The 21,643-nt window shown below is 37.6% G+C and overlaps 2 protein-coding genes across 2 annotated transcripts; both read right to left on the bottom strand.

The window, feature by feature from the left end:
* Nucleotides 1-6,847: 6,847 nt before the first annotated feature.
* On the bottom strand, nt 6,848-10,913 carry LOC132874076 (troponin I, fast skeletal muscle-like). Its single transcript, XM_060909968.1, has 7 exons — nt 10,865-10,913; nt 9,789-9,821; nt 8,750-8,786; nt 8,481-8,609; nt 7,357-7,446; nt 7,094-7,270; nt 6,848-6,937 (listed from the first exon to the last, which is right to left on the bottom strand). The coding sequence occupies exons 2-7, from the start codon at nt 9,794-9,796 to the stop codon at nt 6,848-6,850; spliced, it is 531 nt and encodes a 176-aa protein (XP_060765951.1). The 5' UTR covers nt 9,797-9,821; nt 10,865-10,913.
* Nucleotides 10,914-11,827: 914 nt separating this feature from the next.
* On the bottom strand, nt 11,828-16,883 carry LOC132874068 (troponin I, fast skeletal muscle-like). The gene is made up of 7 exons (XM_060909956.1): nt 16,833-16,883; nt 15,598-15,634; nt 15,204-15,240; nt 14,948-15,076; nt 12,546-12,635; nt 12,266-12,442; nt 11,828-12,079 (listed from the first exon to the last, which is right to left on the bottom strand). The coding sequence occupies exons 2-7, from the start codon at nt 15,603-15,605 to the stop codon at nt 11,993-11,995; spliced, it is 528 nt and encodes a 175-aa protein (XP_060765939.1). The 5' UTR covers nt 15,606-15,634; nt 16,833-16,883; the 3' UTR covers nt 11,828-11,992.
* Nucleotides 16,884-21,643: the final 4,760 nt, after the last annotated feature.

Below are 21,643 nucleotides of genomic sequence, written 5' to 3'. Positions count from 1 at the left end.
CCTTGACCTTGAAATTCAACTTTTATCTTTTTTGGAAATTATCCTTGGCTCTTTGTCTACCATTGGCACTATCGTTCTGTTCAATCTGTGATGGATTTTCCTCTTGTAGTCACATCCAGGAAGGTTGGCTACAGTCCCATGGAACTTAAACTTCTTAATAATATTTGCAACTGTAGTCAAAGGAACATCAAGCTGGTTGGAGATGGTCTTATAACCTTTACCTTTAACATGCTTGACTATAATTTTCTTTTTGATCTTTGCTTTCACTGGTCCATGTTCAATGTGGTGCACACAACAATACCAAACAGTAGAGTGACGACTTTTCTCCATTTAAATAAACTGAATGACTGATTACAAGATTGAACACGTGTGACACTAATTAAAGAAAACAGTTAGTTTGAAATATCACTATAATCAAGTTATTTATAATCTTTTCTCAGGGTACCAACAAATCTGTCCAGGCCATTTTAGAATATCTTTGTAGAATAAGCAATAATTTATCTCTTTTCAAACTTTTTTTTTTTGCTTTACTCTATGACATACCAAAGGTATGCATTTATACATAAGAAAATTGATTTTAATGTCATCACTTTTCAGGAGGAATAAATCATTGTTTCAATAAGCTATAAGGGTACCAACAAATTTTTCCACACCTGTAGGTAGTGATGAAGCAAGGGATAAAACTGTGGTGCTACTATCAGTGGGTAGTCTAATCATTAAGAAACCATTAACCAAAATATAAATAGACCAGCATGCCTGTGAAAGAAATTTAAACCAAAAAATCAACCACCATCACCAGTGAAGATCATGTATTGATTATAAATATTAATATGCAAGTCAATCAGGGTGGATTTTTTTCTTTTAAGGTTCTATGCAGAACTCTATAACAGAGTAACAGAGGAGTTCCTTATCAGAAAAACCAACTGGAAGGTTTTTAGGAAGCTAAGAACCCCTTGAAAAATGCCAGACCAATCTGAACACTTATGATCAAGAGACCCAACAGCAAACTATTTGGCTTCATATAGCACAGGCAAATGCAAAGAAAATATAATGAAATATACATTACATTAGACTGCATTCTTAATGTCAAACCCATTTCAAAACTCTCAAAACCTTTCTTAAATTTCCATATATATATATATATATATATATATATATATATATATATATATTATAGGCGGCACGGTGGTGTAGTGGTTCGCACTGTTGCCTCACAGCAAGAAGGTCCTGGGTTTGAGCCCCGTGGCCAATGAAGGTCTTTCTGTGTGGAGTTTGCATGTTCTCCCCGTGTCCGCGTGGGTTTCCTCCGGGTGCTCCGGTTTCCCCCACAGTCCAAAGACATGCAGGTTAGGTTAACTGGTGACTCTAAATTGACCGTAGGTGTGAATGTGAGTGTGAATGGTTGTCTGTGTCTATGTGTCAGCCCTGTGATGACCTGGCGACTTGTCCAGGGTGTACCCCACCTCTCGCCCATAGTCAGCTGGGATTGGCTCCAGCTTACCTGTGACCCTGTAGGACAGGATAAGCGGCTACAGATAATGGATGGATGGATGGATATTTAATATGAGGTGCCAGGTGAACATTGCTTTCTTCTGAGCCATCGTTCTGTGGGAAATGTAGACATTACTTTTAACTCTATACACATAAAGAGGGCAGGAAATGATATGCCAGACATCTTGACATGCTCCAGCCATGAAACTTAAGATACAAGATATTACCAGTCCTGCTGAAAGCAAGCCAGATATAATGAACAACCTCACAGAGGAAAAACATGTTTTTGAAAAACAATACCTGGCTTGATGTTCACCAGATATTAATTTGTTTGTCATAATAAGGCTGATATCTGTAGCACAAACAGCTTGAAATTATTAAGAAGAGAAACCAATAGAGGGGCATGCCAGGGGCACATTAGACATGACCTGAGTCCATGCACCCTCTACTGGTGAAATTAAGAGACACAGAAGATCAGTTTGAATAAATTAATTAATTAAATTTAAAAGATATATAGCTATGGAGTTAAGTACAGCTAAATATATCTATAAAGTTAAAAGATACATTCCAGGCCTGACTGGTGTAATTTGTGTCTGTGGGAAAAGATAATCTCCCAAGTCAAGCACTGAGTACAAGCCAAATACACAAATTAAACTTCACCACAATACAATTTTTTTTTTCTCATAAAGTGGGCTCAACAGGGTAAGTTTCCTAAAAAAAAAAAAAAATGCCCGAGGCACACTGAGGCTTCTGACGAATGCAATGATCTCATGCAGTCTGGGAAACAAGGATTGCATTGGGGTTTAGAGTGTAGGTTAATGCAGGTCATTTCCACGCATATCCTGTACAGCCTGCTCTGTCAAGGCTGATAGCATCAGCGTGCATGCTAAAACAGGCATTATTAGCAGACTCGATTTGACTCACTTTGGATAAACTTTTAACAATTTGTTACAAGTTGCATGATGCGTTAGAAAGTCATGTCACCCAACGCAGTTAAAAATATTTCATGAACTTATTATTATAACATTCTGTCTGGGTTAAGAATGAGTGAGATAGAACCTTATAATATACGGTCATGACACAGGTGGTATTAAAATGCCAAATTTTAATTGCGGTATCATAAAAGCACACATAAAACTATATTTTTAGTGGAGCGAGCTCACAGCTTGCTTCCAGTTAGTCACTTTCTGTTAAATCCTTGGACTGTGTGTCTCCACTTCTAGAACATTGTGCTGGTGTAAACATGACACACTGTGTTACATGTGCTACGTTTAACCAGATGGTGGTAGAATCGACGTGTGCACTGAATCTGTGGGGGATTTATTAGTCCAGAAAGGCCACCCATTAAACACCCAGAGCGAGCACAGCCATTATAGCTAGTTCCAAACTTAGTTAGGATCGAGTTCCTACCCAATTCCTTCATATCTACAAAATTTCCTGTATCAGTTACTCCAGGTATTAAGCCTGTTTTTCCATATGTGTTTCGGAGACTTAAAGTCTCAAAACCCGCTTTGTACTCTGTGAGCAGTGATGTGGTGTGTGCTCTCTGTAATGAGTGGAAGCAGCTGTTTTCAGGCCTGTTTTCTCACACTTTCCTGCATTTGAAAAAATCTGCAGTGGGTCATGACATCATTGGCATAATAACATGTTAGCTTTACAGGCGTGCTGGCTGGATTTATTTGCTTTTTTTATTTCTGGAAAATTATGCAATATGTCACTGCCAAAAAATGTAAAAATAAAAAAAAAACATGGGATAATGATAACTTAAACCCACATTAAGTCATACAATAACGTGATTCAATCAGATAAGGGAATTGATTATACCTCAAAATTCAAATTTAAAATTTCTAAATAGTATCATGGATGGGTAAAGTGCCAGCGAGCTAGCTCATAACTATATTTTACAGCTAAGGGCGTCTCAGTGCACGTCTTGTGCACCTAACATAGCTCAGTATCCCCTTGCATTCAGTGCTACAGATTCAGGAGTTATTCTTAGCAAGTCAACTCATCTTGGTCCTACACTTGAGCTTCTAGAAGTAACTTAAGATCAGCAGACACTAAATAAGTGGGCATGGCAGAGGCTATTAACTCCAGGCAGTCATACCATATACAGAGGTACAAGGTGTCCAGGGTCACTCAGGGGAAATTAACTGAAGCTGGTCATTTGTGTGTCTGGAAATAAAAGTCACTTTCTGCAGTGAAAGGTGTTTTGGGTGTTTCTGGCTCATTTGCAAAGTAAAAGGAATAATACGATTCCTACTCAAGGGACTGATCTTTTTTCTATTAGACTATAGCAGAACAAAAAGTGGTTTGGAAAAAGTGATCAACTTTAATGGGTTTTGGACCGTTAATAAGGTGATATTTATAAATGATGCCTGCTGCATTCCTGATCATGTGGATCATGTTATCCAGTCATTCTGTTATGATAGATCAGTGCAACAAAACATCATTTTTGTTTGCTTTAACTTTATAAATGAGGCTTTAAAATATATATTCTTGCAAGTGAATAGAGTCTCACATGGCACATGATCATAGGGACAAGTGCCTGCTTGCTACAACAACTAATCCTAGGCTTATGTGTTTCAATATCCACTTCACCCTGTTATTTAAACTTTGTAATTAAAAAAAGAAAATCCAGTATGACAGATATAAAAAAGATTAGAACATTTAGATTTCGAAACATCTTGTTTGCGTTAACATTTTTAACATTGACTTTCAGGTGGACTTTTCCATGAGGAGATGACTGCTTTTAGAACTTACAGAACAACTCTTGGTGGAATTAGGAAAGAAATACCCAGAAAAATAGTTTGAGAAGTTCTGATTAGTTATGCATATGAAGTTATGCATGAAGGAAAACAACAAGAAACTGCTTCTTGTTACAAACTCATAGTTATTTGATTCCCTTGCGTGACTGTGAATAGCTGGCGTTTAGTGAAACACACTCTTGCTTTCTCAGTAGGAGATCTGATTTAACAGCCAAATTATTCATTTTGCCAGAAGCCTGGAAACACGCTTTTCCACAGTGAAATGTGACAGACTTTATCATTATGAAACATTTGATCAACATTTTTATGTTTTAGGCTTTAAAATATACAAGTATAATCAATTAAACACTTGAAGAAAAAAGTGAGAGTAAATTAGGATCAATATCATAAAATTACAGAAATTACAGTATGATCCATGTCCCTGAATCATGTGTCACGTGTGTCATGTGACACACTTTTATTTTGAAAATTTGTTGTTTGCAACTCAAGTGGTATATAACACTCAGGAGTTATAGGCTGCACGTGCTTTTTCATTACACATGGTTTGGTCTGACAGACAGGAGTGCTACTTGGCTTGCTAATCCATAATCAGGAACTCAAACATCCATCCATCCATTATCTGTAGCCGCTTATCCTGTCCCACAGGGACACAGGCAAGCTGGAGCCTATCCCAGCTGACTACGGGTGAAAGGCGGGGTACACCCTGGACAAGTCGCCAGGTCATCACAGGGCTGACACATAGACACAGACAACCATTCACACTCACATTCACACCTACGCTCAATTTAGAGTCACCAGTTAACCTAACCTGCATGTCTTTGGACTGTGGGGGAAACCGGAGCACCCGGAGGAAACCCACACGGACACGGGGAGAACATGCAAACTCCGCACAGAAAGGCCCTCGCCGGCCACGGGGCTCGAACCCAGAACCTTCTTGCTGTGAGGTGACACCACTACACCACCGTGCTGCCAGGAACTCAAACAGAATAGCAATATTTCTAAATAAACTCAGGATTCAATTGCATTTTGATGGATAGGAGAAGCAAATGTTTAAACTTGAGGATTACTGGAAGCTATGTTAACCATAACTAAATCCAACTTCTATTTAAAGGATAAAAATGGATAAAATAATTTGTTTTTTTTAAATTAGCAACTGAAACTACTGACCAACTCACTTAGAATATACAGTACCAGTCAAAAGTTTGGACACACCTCCTAATTCAAGGGTTTTCTTTATTTGTATTAATTAAAAGACACTTTCTGTCTTAAAGTAATAATGGATGTCATTTCTCTTTACTTAGTTGAGCAGTTCATGATAAAATATGGATTACTACAGGTGTGGAATAGGGCTATTTACTGTATACTTATTATTTACTGTTTGATCTCAAACAATTAAAAAGGCAAGAAATTGCACTAATTAACTTTTGACGAGGCACCTGTTAATTGAAAAGCATTCCAGGTGACGACCTCATGAAGCTGGTTAAGATAATGCCAATAGTGTATAAAGTGTCATCAAGGGAAATGGTGGCTATTTTGAAGAATCTAAAATATGAAACAGTCTGTTTTTTTCCACATAATTCCATATATGTTCCTTATTTCATAGTTTTGATGTCGTCAGTATTGTTCTACAATGAGAAAATAGTCGAAATACAGAGTTCAAACTTTTGATTGGTACTGTATATCTATATGCTTCTACCTTGTTTTCTGTTTACCTTTTCAACTTTTCCTTGAATTAATTCACTTATATATATATATATATACACACACACATTATCATAATTAAATTTCCCTCAAACTCAATCTTTAAAGCAATCTTAAAAATCACCTCATATTATAAACCTGTATTAATCTATTATGGAAAACTACATTTATTATTATTATTATTATTAATCAATATTTATTTAGGCGGCACGGTGGTGTAGTGGTTAGCGCTGTCGCCTCACAGCAAGAAGGTCCTGGGTTCGAGCCCCGGGGCCGGCAAGGGCCTTTCTGTGTGGAGTTTGCATGTTCTCCCTGTGTCCGCGGGGGTTTCCTCCGGGTGCTCCGGTTTCCCCCACAGTCCAAAGACATGCAGGTTAGGTTAACTGGTGACTCTAAATTGACCGTAGGTGTGAATGTGAGTGTGAATGGTTGTCTGTGTCTATGTGTCAGCCCTGTGATGACCTGGCGACTTGTCCAGGGTGTACCCCGCCTTTCACCCGTAGTCAGCTGGGATAGGCTCCAGCTTGCCTGCGACCCTGTAGAAGGATAAAGCGGCTACAGATAATGAGATGAGATGAATATTTATTTATTTATTTATTGAGGGTGGAGGTTCACCTATTCAATAGAGATTCAAAGTTTTGTGCTATTTTACACTATTTTTATTTGCTTTATGCATGAGAAAAAATAAAGACACATATTTCAGTACACTGTATACACTATCATACACATGATGTGTAAAAAAAAAAATTGGAAAATGACCAGTAAACCACCTTTATTGAAACAACAGTGTGTGTGTGTGTGTGTGTGTGGGGGGGGGGGGGGGGGGGGGGGGGGGGCTTTGTTAGAGAATAACTGCCAGGGATTAATCAGACAATAATCAGTCTTCCCTCTTAAGCCTCAGACTCAAACATCTTCTTCCTGCCATCCATACCAGCTTTATCCTCAATGTTCTTACGCCAGTCACCAACTTGTTCTGCTGGCTGTAAAAAAAAAAAAAAAACAGAAAACGTTGATACAATTCATGAAATGTTTTAATGCATTACCAAGCGCCAAAATGCCAGAAAGTGAATATCCATGATTCGATATGACCACAAATGGTCATCACATGTTGTTTTGAAGCCTGGTTTTATACCCACCTCCTCCTTGACCTCCTTCTTCACTTGTTTCAGGTTGGCTCTCAGGTCCAGAGACACCTTGTGTTTGGAGCCGAGCAGAGCCTGAAGCATCTGATCAGCAGACATGCGCACCTTCCTCAGCACAGGCTTCTTGAACTTGCCCTTCAGATCAATCACCTTAATCTTAAGATCCTCAATCTATAGGAAGAGGTCATGTTAAAATGTAAGGCTTAAAACTTCTAGGTCTTGCATGTTGTTTACATGTGGTAAATTAATGTTCTTACTTCCTTGTTTGTCTTTGTAACCTTGGCCTCCATGTCATACCTCTCCTCATCAACCTGGTCAATGTTCTGATGGAGCTTCTTACAGAGCTCCTAAGAGACAAAGAATAGGTTTAGAATATAACAATGTACTAATGTAATGCTAGACAGGGTTTCGTTCCAATCCCAGGACTGCCAAAGAGGCTCTGATGGCCCCTAACTCTCCTACATGCAGCTACACTACTGTTCAAAAGTTTGGGGTCACTTTGAAATTTCCTTCTTTTTGAAAGAAAAGCACTGTTCTTTTCAATGAAGATCACTTTAAACTAATCAGAAAACCACTCTATATATTGCTAATGTGGTAAATGGCTATTCTAGCTGCAAATGTCTGGTTTTTGGTGCAATATCTCCATAGGTGTATAGAGGCCCATTTCCAGCAACTCTCACTCCAGTGTTCTAATGGTACAATGTGTTTGCTCATTGCCTCAGAAGGCTAATGGAGGATTAGAAAACCCTTGTACAATCATGTTAGCACAGCTGAAAACAGTTGAGCGCTTTAGAGAAGCTATAAAACTGACCTTCCTTTGAGCAGATTGAGTTTCTGGAGCATCACATTTGTGGGGTCGATTAAATGCTCAAAATGGCCAGAAAAATGTCTTGACTATATTTTCTATTCATTTTACAACTTATGGTGGTAAATAAAAGTGTGACTTTTCATGGAAAACACAAAATTGTCTGGGTGACCCCAAACTTTTGAACAGTAGTGTATATGCTTGGATTATCGCTTTGGATAAAAGAATGGATAAATCAACAAACGTAAACAATTTTTAGAATCCTACTATAATATGTACTTTCACTGTATTTAGAATAATTCTCTGAAATGTGCAGCATAACTATAGTTTTTCATCAAAATAAGCCATGGGAGCTTATGTAAATGCTACCTTTTTAGTAGTTAAGCCATTAAAGAGCAGTAAGATTTGCAGAGCCTGAAGCATCGTATCAGCATTTAGCCTTCATCATGGGGTTATCCTTAATTATACTATATTACACAAATTGCACTATGTGTTCGCTGTACTTGAACGAAGGTTCTTATATATTTCTGGCTTTGTCAGGTTCAGCTCTATCTTGTGTTATGCTTGAATCCCTACCTGCAGCTCCTGCACAGAACTAGGAAGGGTCAGTGGTGGGCAGTGGTCATTTATGTAAGACTCCTTATCATCAACAAGCTGCTTGGCTTCAGCCTCCAGCAAGCCAGCAGCAATGGAGAGCAGCAGGCTCTGAAGAACAGAGAGAGAAACATCAATGGATGAAGCTTGTTGAAATTATTTAAGGTTGTTTATTACTTTCAGTAGGGTATGAAAGTTTAGTTTCACATTTGTAAACAATATTTAATTAAATACATTTTAGTCCGACTTACCTTCAAGTGATACCGGCGGCTGGATGACATCTTTTTCCTGTTAGGGAAGGAATATGTAATATTATTTTCATTAATCCTATGATGGCACCATGGCATCTAATGCAGCATACAGATCTTAGAAGTTTGCATAATCTTGATTGAATTAACACACTGTCTGTACAGTCATGTGCAACAGTTTGCACGCTCCATGGATTCAGAATGAGGAAAGGAATGAGGAAAAAGTACCTTTATTTTATTCATTTGAAAAAAAAAATAGAGAAGGAAAAGAATACTCGTTCAAGAAGTTAAAAAGAAATGAAAGCATTCCTTTAAAAACAATCTAAAGCATACACAAATATATATTCAAATATCTCATCTCATCTCATTATCTCTAGCCGCTTTATCCTTCTACAGGGTCGCAGGCAAGCTGGAGCCCATCCCAGCTGACTACGGGCGAAAGGCGGGGTACACCCTGGACAAGTCGCCAGGTCATTACAGGGCTGACACATAGACACAGACAACCATTCACACTCACATTCACACCTACGGTCAATTTAGAGTCACCAGTTAACCTAACCTGCATGTCTTTGGACTGTGGGGGAAACCGGAGCACCCGGAGGAAACCCACGCGGACACAGGGAGAACATGCAAACTCCACACAGAAAAGCCCTCGTCGGCCCCGGGGCTCGAACCCAGGACCTTCTTGCTGTGAGGCGACAGCGCTAACCACTACACCACCGTGCCACCCTATATTCAAATATAATACAAAGAAAAAATTCAGTGTTGTCATGGCCATGAAATCAGTGTAAGGTGTGTGTGTGTGTGGGGGGGGGGGGGGGGTCTGGTTATAAATGAAAAGCATGAACATACTGTATACGTTAAAGAATATTTTAAAACACACCTATAAAGGGTGTACAAACATTTGCACTCATTTAGTCAAGCTATTCTTTGGCTGCGCTTAACTGTGACAAATTAGATAGATAGATAGATAGATAGATAGATAGATAGATAGATAGATAGATAGATAGATAGATAGATAGAGTTCAGCTACAGGACTTACTCTGACATCTTGGCAGTTTATTGTCCTCACACCCTGCAAACAGAAAAAGACAAGAGTATTTACTTCAGCGTCACGTCTTCACACATTATACATCGAAGTTTACTTTCTCATACTGGTACCATTTCATTGTTGTTTATCTGAGAATCCCCATTATTCCCACCAGGAGCTTATACATGCATGTTGTAGATACTTGAAGACTAAGGATACTAAATTTAGTATAGCAGTGTCAGATAGCATCTGTGACATGCGGCCTGCGTAAAGTAAAGGTCGACTTAACGTTAATAAAGATTTCATTGAATATAGCATGATTAGAGTTCAAATAGAAATTATGAAATCTATTTAAAAGAGAATTAAATATCGGCATAGAATAATCAGTAGAAAATAAAAAGAGTTGCTATGACATGAAATATATGATCAACTATTCAGACGAGAAATATATATTTTCTTTTTAATCTGTAGCTCAAGATATTGTCCTTTCAGTACTAAATGTTAAGGGTCTATCACAACATGAACAACAATTCAAAGTGCATGATCAGGACAGAGAAGTTACTGTATTAATATGATGTAGCTTATTATGTTATATTATATTATAACTGAGCAGCAGGAGGTCCGATACAAAGTCGATTTTATACAACTAACACTACAAGCAATTACACATCAAACACCACGCTAAGAATAAAAAAAGTGATAAATGATTCTCTCCAATCAACCTAAGCAAATTATTTTTCCATGTTAAATGAACCTTTCCAGTGCATGCAATTAAGTAATTATGTTCAATAAGGAGTATAGCCAAAAAAAAAACTAATCTAGATGGCTCTGTTCCTAAAACCAATTAATGACTGTGGATTTGTACAGTACCGCAATTAACTTCTCTCTTAACACACTGAGTCTTTGGCTCACCACATGCAAAGTTCTAAAGCAATAGGAAAGACACTTACCATATGTGCAATTTTTTTATTCATATAAAATTATTTACACACCTATATGTTACTCCTTTAACCTCAAATATTTTCAGCAACAATGTAATGGTTGTGGTTTTATCCATATTAGCCAGATTTCACTCGAAAGATGCTCACCTATGCACGAGAGCGAGGGCAGAACGCACTTGGCAAAAGGACAGGAAAGACTGGCAACCCCACCAAGAGAAGGAAAAGTTAAATAGGATATATATATGGGATCCTCTGATGGCTCAGCACATCCCAAGAGTCCTCTTTATGGAAGTGGATTCCACCCCAGACCAATAGGCCGTCGAGTTCCTGAAATACTTCCAGCGCAAACTCGGCAGACCTCATAAATTTCCTTTCTTTGAAGAGGTCCGAGATGAGTACTGGGTCCTTCTTAACCTATAGTTAATGTAGTAAAAGCTCTATGTTCATGTACATATACTCATATACTTTATATCAATTATAGGTTAAAGGGGAAAATGTGTGTGTTTACACACAATATTATAATATATGTATAATATAGCACATATATTACACAATAATATAATACATAATAATGTCCAATAATATCTATGGTGTAAGAATAAAAAGAGCTCAAATAATTAATTGACAGAATCCAAATATCTAGTGTGATTAATTTAATGTTACTTACCAGGGCATGCGTCAAATGTTTTGGCCACCATACAAAAAGAATCCTCCTCTTAATTTTTCAAAAATGGTTAACAAAATTGTTGCACAGAATAGCAGTTTATATATATATATATATATATATATATATATATATATATATATATATATATATAACACAATTAGAGTAGGGATTTAACTTGATGTATTATCAGAGGGACATGCTGAAATATGAAAACTAAAACAATATATAATAAAAGAGAGAAGTCTCGAGTGGAATGAACGGAAATAATATGACTCAATAAGAGGAGTGAGATTAGATGGTTGTAGTTGTAGTGACCTCCAGTGGTCTTGAGAAAGTTAAAAAAGTATGTGATTGGGTTTCACAAAATATGAAAACCAAAGTAATACAAAACAAGCATGATGGGAATGAGTTTTCCATGTCCATTCATTTAATGGTAGTAGCTCTGCAATAACATACATTTCCCCTTCAGAACAAATATCCTGCATGGAACAAATGGAAGTAACAGGCGTTGGTACTGGAATAAACAATCCAACTATTGCAAAAAAGGTGAGGCACTACACCGCCCTGGAGAAAGTGCTCAGAGCAACTAAACAAAGTAGTCCAGAAATTTAGGCCTCGCCCTCAAACATTTTCTTTCTGCCATCCATGCCAGCCTTGTCTTCAACGTTCTTACGCCAGTCACCAACCTCTGTAGCCTGTGAAACCGACAATGCATATGTTTGGGTAAACAATACGATAAAATAAAGATATACTATAACCATTTCAGAAGCACAGAAGAACATAATTTCATGAATTCCATCTCACTCACTCATTCACAAAAACAGACTTTTTTTTTTAATTCACAGTTTTACTTAATACTCCATATGATAAATACAACACACCTCCTCCTTGACCTCCTTCTTCACTTGTTTCAGGTTGGCTCTCAGGTCCAGAGACACCTTGTGTTTGGAGCCGAGCAGAGCCTGAAGCATCTGATCAGCAGACATGCGCACCTTCCTCAGAGTTGGCTTCTTGAACTTGCCCTTCAGATCAATCACCTTAATCTTAAGATCCTCAATCTGCATACACACAACAACCACCCATGGTTAAATAATGATTCAAACCGTAATGCCAACAAGGTTACCAAGATGCTCAGGAACATTAAATGATTAACATATGTACCTCTTTCTCTCCTTTTTTAATTTTAGCTTCTAAGTCATATCTCTCCTCGTCAACCTTGTCGATGTTCTGGTGCAGCTTCTTGCACAAATCCTAAGGACAGATTGAATTAGAAAAGTTCACAAAGAAAGCGTATACATTCTGTGGTTCATCTTTATATTTCAGGGTTTTGGAAGCAAGAGGTTTTGGTGAAGAAGAAAAAAAAAGCGTCACAGTGGTAATTCCAAATATTGTACATTATTTCTTTTCCTCAGCTATAAATGATAGCTATTTAAACTATGTTGAAATAGTTCTAATGACATTAAGGGTAAGCATAGATAGCTTGTGTCATGTGAGAGTTCTAAGACCAGATTTTATCTCTGAGTCGAACCAAAAGATGAGACCATCTTTGTATGCTATGCTTTTCATTATATCTTGGGGATCCATTATTGGTGCAACTGATAATGACAAAGTCTCATAGAAGGACAATCAGTGGAATCACTTCAGCCGAGTTAAGAAGAAGAAGGCTTTGTCACACGTATACATACTCAAGCACAGACTTACAGTAAGCACAGTGAAATTTCTCCTCTGCATTTAACCCATTTGAAGCAGTGAATACACACATGCCCACACAAGTGAGCAATGAGCAGCTATGCTACAGTGCCCGGGGAGCTCAGGGGCACTTCAGCCCAACCTCAAGCCATGGCTGCCCCATGTTAATCTAACCTGCATGTCTTTGGACTTTGAAGGAAACCGGAGCACCCGGAGGAAACCCACACAGACATGGGGAGAACATGCAAACTCCACACAGAAAGGCCCCCATCAGCCACTGGGCTCAAACCCAGAACATTCTTGCTGTGAGGCGACAGTGCTAACCACTACACCACCGTGCCGCCCTAAATAACACAGTGTCCCACAAATAGCTATCTACATTAACCCGTTAAAACCAAGCTTACTCAGTTCCTCATCTTAGAGCATATTATTTAGAAACTACTGTAAATTGATCAGTAACTACAGTGCAAATATTAGAAATGCACAATAAACAAAGAGTGAAAAATGTAAATCTCTACCACCAATGGCTTCTGGGAGTTAAGAGGTTAAATCAGATGGTTTCAGATGAGCTGACAGGTCTGGGTGATATGACAGTATGATATTGATTTGACTAACTTATATATTAGGGGTGTAAACCTCAGGCTTCCACACAGTACAATTTAAATTCTTCAGGCAATGACTTGATATTTTACAATAACCACTGAATCTGTATACGATATGATATGATTTTGTTCAGAATCTGGTGTACGTCTACCATCAATTCATTAATGCAATTACATTGAGAAGGATTGTTTTAAGTATCAGTGTTATGGGCAAATCACCTTGCTTGCCTAATTAAACAGTTTAAAATTAAGAATTTTTTTTTTTACACACTTGTCTTTTTTCTGATAATAATCACGTTATGACTTTTACCTCCATTCATTTTTAATTGTTGCCTTTTAAATGGATGCATTGATCCAAACCTTCCAATCCTTACACCCTAACTATATATGAATTAACAATTATTCACTGAAGGCGAAGTGAATATCAATGAATAATAACTGAGATGAAGTGGAGGTTATTATTTCTTCTTCTTCCTCCAGTACCACCTTCTGGCGTATTATCAAACTGATATTCACCGATATTCGCTGAGCATGAGGCAAATAATTGTTTCAGTATAAATACACAGGTGATTATTTTAAAAGATCATATTAAAAAAACAACATTTTTTCAGTCTTCAAACGTAGCATGCAAATGTAATAAAGGTGCGGCGCAGGCTTGTGTCACTTATCTTTGCCGACTCACATAAAATACTTTGTTTTGAAACAGATAAGATCAATCATAATTACACCTTACCTTTGAACAGTTTTAGACCAAACTTCATAGTATCTTTAGGCGTTTTTAGGAACAGCGTTTTCTTTCATAATTTGTGGTTCTTCCTCACTTATGGTGACGAAGTGATTGGCCGCCATTTTGCCGAGTTGCTCGAGGTGAATATCGAGAAATAGTCCGAATGTCTCAACCAATCGGTGCACAATTTTCTATAATCACCTGTGTATTTATACTAACAAGACTTGTAACTCCACTGTGATGCACACGGCCATGATGAGTAGCTAAATTTAACCTATAAATGTACTTATCTGCCAACTTTTCATTTCCGCTTATTTTCTCGTTATGACTAAGATTTTACAAAATGTTAAACTAGAAATAGTTAAAAAGTAGATTTTCATATTACAAGTCCATGCTTTTCTTGGTTCTTTGTAAGCAAAACATCAGTAAAAGTAAACAGTGTGTGACATGAATCTGAAATATGTCTTTAACTATCACAATATTAAACATCATTCATATGAACGTGTTCATAATCGGTTGAGTGTGAGAGAGTGAATGTGGTGTACCTGCAGGTCCTGCACCGAGTTTGGCAAAGAGAGTTCAGGGCAGTTCTGTGCCATGTGGGCAGCCTTGTCCTCCACAGACTGTTTGGCCTCCTTCTCCAGCAATCCCTTAGCTATCGCAAGCATCACGCTCTGTGATGAAGAAAATGCAGTTTGATAATATGTTCACTGCACTCACTGTTGTTCTTTTTGTTCAGTATAATCTTTTTATATAAGAGAATCACACCTTTAATTAAACCTTTAACCTTTTTTTTTTTACCTTGAGATGATGCTTGCGGCTCGATGTCATCTTTTTTCTGTATGAGAAGAATATTGGAAACAACATGCACAAATTAGCAACGGGTACATATATGGATAAAAGAGGGTTCTTTAGAGTTAGGGGTTTTTCATTTCTTTAAAGGGACCCTCTTTAAAAGAGAAACCCTCTTTTGTAGGGTTCTACAGTGACTCTTCAAAGGTTCTAGCAGATAAGGAAAGCTTTAGAGTGCATTAGTGGAATATAAGACATGTTTTGTGTGTGTGTGTGTGTGTGTGTGTGTGTGTGTGTGTGTGTGTGTGTATATATATATATATATATATATATATATATATATAAAATTACAAAAGTGGATTAAGAGTCCATTTGGAAAATCAGTAAAAAATATAATACATACTCAGACATCTTGGCGGCGCCTTTTTTATTTCCTCCCTCTATAGAAACACACAGGAAAAGAAAAACATTTTACTTATTTAATATTTATTTACAGTGTCAATTACATTTATTTAATAAATTTAAGAAAATTGGTGAGATCCTTTCGTAGAGTTCTCCATATTGGCACGTCCAGCTAATCATATTTGTTTTAATTGCTCTGAATGTTACAGCCCAGAAACCCAGCAACTGTTTCACACATAATAACATTAATACCACCTGAAATACAAGTATTTAAGGTCCTTTTGATGTATTTTTATTACACCCACAAGTACGCTGAGGCTTCTTGCAAGCTCATCGAATCTGTTTCAACCTTTGAGATCTAATGTCCAACCTCAGCTTCTGGAACAACCTCCACAGATGGCTGCAAGATGAGCACCAGACCCCGTCAACCCCCTCCACTGCCACCAATATGCCAATATTAATCAAGGCAGGGCTTATCATATTCCACCAACTTTTTCCAGGCCTTTCATTTTGGCAACTGCCTGTATACTATACACAGAGAAACTGCCATAGATCTGCTAAACCAGCTGAGTCAGGGCTCCAAACATAGGTTTGCTCTTTCAAATGCTTCTTGAAGTTGCGGTGATAAAGCTATGCCCTGAGAAAAAGTACAATATTGAACAACATTTCACGTTTCTATGAAAGCCCCTGCATTCCAGCTTATAAATCTGGTCTTTATCATTGCAAGGTATTTCTTTCAAGCACACACCAGCAGTTTTGCACAAATATGACACAAAATAATGTTCATTTTAAATAATTACCATCCTGCAACGTCACTAAAAGTGACATTGTGAAAATGGTAAACTAGGGGGAAAAAGCCTTATCCAGTAACACTGCTATTCAAAGCTATAATCCAAGTTATCATGCAATACATTGCTAAACATTTACTCATGGTAACTCTGATCCTTCAAACCCTAAGTTAAGCAGCCTCAATTTTTTTTCCGGTGGCCAAAGGTCCAAATATTTACTGTTTAAAACTTTTATGTTCTTCTATGCACATTATGCATACAGATACAAAACTTTGTGATGCCTTGAAGTTAAAACAAGCATATACCACGAGAAAACATTGGTATGTCTCATCTCATCATTAATGGCCCAACAATCCATCAGCAAGAGCAGAATCCATGCAGAATTTTTAGAGCAAAAAGGATTATAAAGCACAATCAGAGGAAAGTGTATAGTGCACCTTACTCTCACCTATATGAAAAAGTGTGGCAGTTGTACTGGCTAGATGGAGGAATGGTTCAAGGAAGCGAGCCACTGGTACCCCAATTACCAGTTGCTAACAGTATATAAGGCTGGCATGGACCTCGAAAAGAAATACCTCCCACCCTGTTTATGGTAATAAGAGCAAAGCGATTAGTGTGCCAGTGGCCAGAAATACACACTGTTTCCAATCTCAACTAATCACTTTGCTTAAAAATAGCCAGGCCAGTGAAGATCACATCTTAGTTTCAATAAAATGTGCATGGGAATGACGATTACTGATATTACTTTGTACAAAATGAATGGATTCCACCATTAGGGTGCATCAGTTGCCCCCTAAAAATGAAAAGTTCCTCTGATCATGATGCATTTTTGTTTTTATGTTCCTTTTGGTAAGAAAACACACTGGGTGAAATATTTTGACAAAATTCAAAAGTTTAATGGTGGCACCAGGAGCTCAAAGTTATGGAAAAAGCTGCTATTTTATGACTTTTATGACAAAATTTCGATCACTTTTCATGAAACATTATGGCACCTTATAGAGTATACCAAATATCTTAGATACACATTTTTAGTACATATTCTAAATATATTATCAAGCACAGTTTGAGTTTTAGCTGTTCATTGAATCATTGTTCAACTACTTTTAAACAATACAAATGTATTATGAATCACATTAAATGTTTCTCAATCCCTTGCAAAGGTTCTTAACATGATCTCTGGCTCACAAGAAATCAATAAATGGAGTCCAACATTGTGATTCAAACCTTACGCGAAAACATAAAATAAGCGTTTTTTGGCAAAAAATGAACCTCATGGTGCCACCATTAGACTTTTGAATATGGTCAAAACATTTTACAGGATGTCTTTATTGGTGAAAAGGAACACCCAAACAAAAATGCATCAGATTTTATGAAAGTGAGGGCAACTGATGCACCCTATCCACCATCCATGGTATAAGATCCTATAGTAGGCTGTGAAATTTGCAGTTATTTAAATGTTTGACAGCTCAAAAATTGTTTAGCCCTGGTTTCCCGTGTGCCTCCTTTCAAATTCTGCATTAAACGTATTTGACAGGATACTGCAATTGCTAATTAATTGAATGGGAATTTTTTCTAAGTATCTCATAGCAATATTTATTGCTTTTCTCTTTAAAGCCCTACTGAACAGAGACTGCAGTCCACCACTGTCCTCAAAAGCCTCAGTCAGGAAGTCATAATAAAAAAATAAATAAAATGGTATAATAGTCGATGCTGTGAACGATTAAAATATCAGAAAAAAAAAGTTCTGCAACAACTCCTGGGATCTTTATTAAGCCTGATCTGAGCATATAAGAACTAGCTATCCATGCACAAGTATTGGAAAAGTAAACTACATGTAAAAGTATTGGATAGTGCATTAAAGTAAATTCAGGACACACATACATGCCAAAATATATATGCTACACACTCAGAAAATAAAGTAAATTATTGCATCTTTAGAGGTACAATGGTTTGTCACTGAGGCAGTATCCTCTAAGGTACTTATTTGTATCCTTTATATGCTGCTTGGGAACATATATATGTACCTTTTTGGCCCTAAAAAGGTACACATAGTTACCTTGAGGTCTAATAATGAGCCATAAGGGGTACAGTCGTGTAGATTGTACCTTGGGGAACAGATATGAACTCCTACTGTACCCCCATTTCCGACACCTCAGAGGAAAAGGGTTCCTTAAAGGTTCAATGGATGGTTACTGTTTCTCGTTTTCTGAAGTGGATCTTCTTGGAACCTTTGGAAACAAAACCTTTTTGTTCCTTACACCTTAATTAAAGGGGTTCCCTGAGGGGTTACCCAAAGGAAACTTTAGGGTGCTCATATACAAGAAACGTAACGTTAGATCACTGTACAGATGGGAAAAGACTAGAACACCTGGACCCTGTGATAAAATTTAGCAGTGGCCCCTATACCCCACATACCAAAAATCAAATGCAGGTTTCTTAAAGGTTTTTCAATTGTCCTTCTGAGGCCCTTAAAGTTTCTGCACGGATGCATGTCGGACTTGACAGAGTATTTCACAAAAAAGGGTATAGGATTTGTTGGGATGCTAAGATCCCTTATCTGCCCACAGGACCCCTTATTGATCCATTTTTCAGATTGTTTACTTCACTCCGACTGACTCGGCTCTAAGACGCATCTTCTGTGGCATCTTTCTTCAACCCCGTGACAAAAGTTCTGAATAAGCCAATGATGTTAACACATTCATGTTAATGAGGCTTGTGTTAACATGGTTGTGGGCTTTACCTTGTCCTGGGAAAGACAGTCTTCAAGTTAAATACTGCCCTCAAAGGGTCACTCCAGACTAGTGCACTCTCTAGCCATAATTCAGAACTTGGCTAAAATCTGCGTGAACAGTGATTGGTTGGCAGTTTGTTGTACAGTTTGCTTGTGAATATTAACTACAAGCCAATCCCAGTGCAGGAGGTGGGATCTGTCACAGTGAAATAAATAAATAGCTCAGGAGCTGCAGTAAGGAAGAAGTGGGCAGAAGTAGTGAGATTTACACAGAGCCACCGGGCTTATCTCTGGATATTACTTTTTCATAAAGATTTGTCCTACTGGACTCATAATGGTTATCCTTCAACACCATTTATTTTGTTTGTTAACTCTAATAGAACTGGAATAGAAATGTTAAGTATATAATCAAAATGTTAAGTATATTTCAAATTCAATACATAAAAATGAATAGTAATTTTCCAAAAGACATGGTCACATTCTCTATGTACTCTAAATTAAGAGAATATTTCAACTGATGTTCACTTTTAAGAAAGTGTTCCAGTTTATCTTATGCTTGTGTACTTGAAGAATGCTCAGTGATTTGACATTGTGTTATCAAGAATGAAATAAACTATGTTTCTCTCATATTTCTCCCATAGACTGTCCCAGCTATGGGACGTAATGTACTGATTGCAGAATAGGTGAAAAGTGCAGAACATTTTGTGAGTTGGTGTAATCAGGATGTCTTGGAATGATTTGTGTAATTTGCTGTCAAACAAAAATACTGACATTAAATTTACATTTTTTTTATTATTGTTTGCTAATTTTAATTGGGTTCAAAAAAATTAAAACAAGTCCTTTAGTTTATATTTCTTGTGTGCAGATCTTTTAGATTTGATTTCTTTTTTTTTCTTTGATCATACGTTATTTATTCATTTGTTATTTTTTTCAGTGCATGGTATCATTTTTTGCAATTACTCGTATTCTTGATGTATTCAGGGTTATAATGATGTCAGTATAATCAAATGTACATGTTTACTTGTGCATTCATTTTTATGTATTGAAATATACTTAACAATGAATGCACAAGTAAACAGATTTAGCAGGACAGAGCTTTATTTGAAACTATATTAATTTGATGCCACTCTCGAGTCATGGAAGATTAAATAAGCGAGAAGAAGAAGCCTTTTTATTTAATCACATGTACACTCAAGCACAGACTCAAGCACACTGAAATTCCTCCTCTGCATTTAACCCATCTGAAGCAGTGACCACACACATGCACACACAAGTGAGCAATGAGCACACACACACACATACCCAGAGCAGTGGGCAGCTATGCTACAGCACCCAGGGAGCAGTTGGGGGTTAGATGCCTCACTCAAGGGCACTTCAGCCCAAGACCGCCCCATGTTAACCTAACTGCACGTCTTTGGACTGTGGAGGAAACCAGAGCACCTGGAGGAAACCAGCACAGACACAGGGAGAACATGCAAACTCCACACAAAAGGCTCCCATCAGGCACTGAGCTCAAACCCAGAACCTTCTTGCTTTGAGGCAACAGTGCTATTTACCATTACTTTACCAAGTTAATTTACCATTTAACTATAGCAGAAAAGAAAACAGATGAATAAGTCAAGGATGCTCCATTTCCATTTTGTGTCTCTGAAGGTGACAATATGGCCATGTTTTTATCAAAGACAATTCTATAGCATGCCTTTAATTAAATGACAAGTCAAGTTTTGAATACAACTTGTGACTGCACTGGACTGTGATTCTTCAGCAAATGCACAGTTTACTGTCTGTGTCTCATTGAAAAACAATTTCTGATTAACCATCAATGACTTCCCATATGGGGTGGCACGGTGGTGTAATGGTTAGCACTGTCGCCTTACAGCAAGAAGGTCCTGGGTTCGAGCCCAGTGGCCGACAAGGCCTTTCTGTGTGGAGTTTGCATGTTCTCCCCGTGTCTGCGTGGGTTTCCTCTGGGTGCTCCGGTTTCCCCCACAGTCCAAAGACATGCTGGTTAGGCTAATTGGTGGCTCTAAATTGATCGTAGGTGTGAATGTGAGTGTGAATGGTTGTCTGTGTCTATGTGTCAGCCCTGTGATGACCTGGTGACTTGTCCAGGGTGTACCCCGCCTTTCGCCCGTAGTCAGCTGGGATAGGCTCCAGCTTGCCTGCGACCCTGTAGAACAGGATAAGCGGCTACAGATAATGGATGGATGGACGGACTTCCCATATGGAAATGTAATATATGACATATATGGCCCTATATCAAGAATGATATTGCCATACATGTTAACTATAGGGTGATATTATCGCATACATACATCCTCTAGATATATGAAGATATAAGTTTATAACATGTACAAAATACACATAGTATAATTTGTATACATGTATTAAAAATATCTATATGAGGATTTTTTTTTTATATCAGAATCAGAATTACTTTATTAATCCCCAGAGGGAAATTCAAATTTGCTACCAAGCTCCTGAATCAGAAAAGAAGTAAACATGTCTAAAAATAGAAGATAAAATTG

The sequence above is a fragment of the Neoarius graeffei genome, chromosome 2 (genome assembly GCF_027579695.1).
Source record: "Neoarius graeffei isolate fNeoGra1 chromosome 2, fNeoGra1.pri, whole genome shotgun sequence".
Taxonomy (NCBI): Eukaryota; Metazoa; Chordata; class Actinopteri; order Siluriformes; family Ariidae; genus Neoarius; species Neoarius graeffei.
This window is presented reverse-complemented; position numbering and strand designations above follow the sequence as displayed.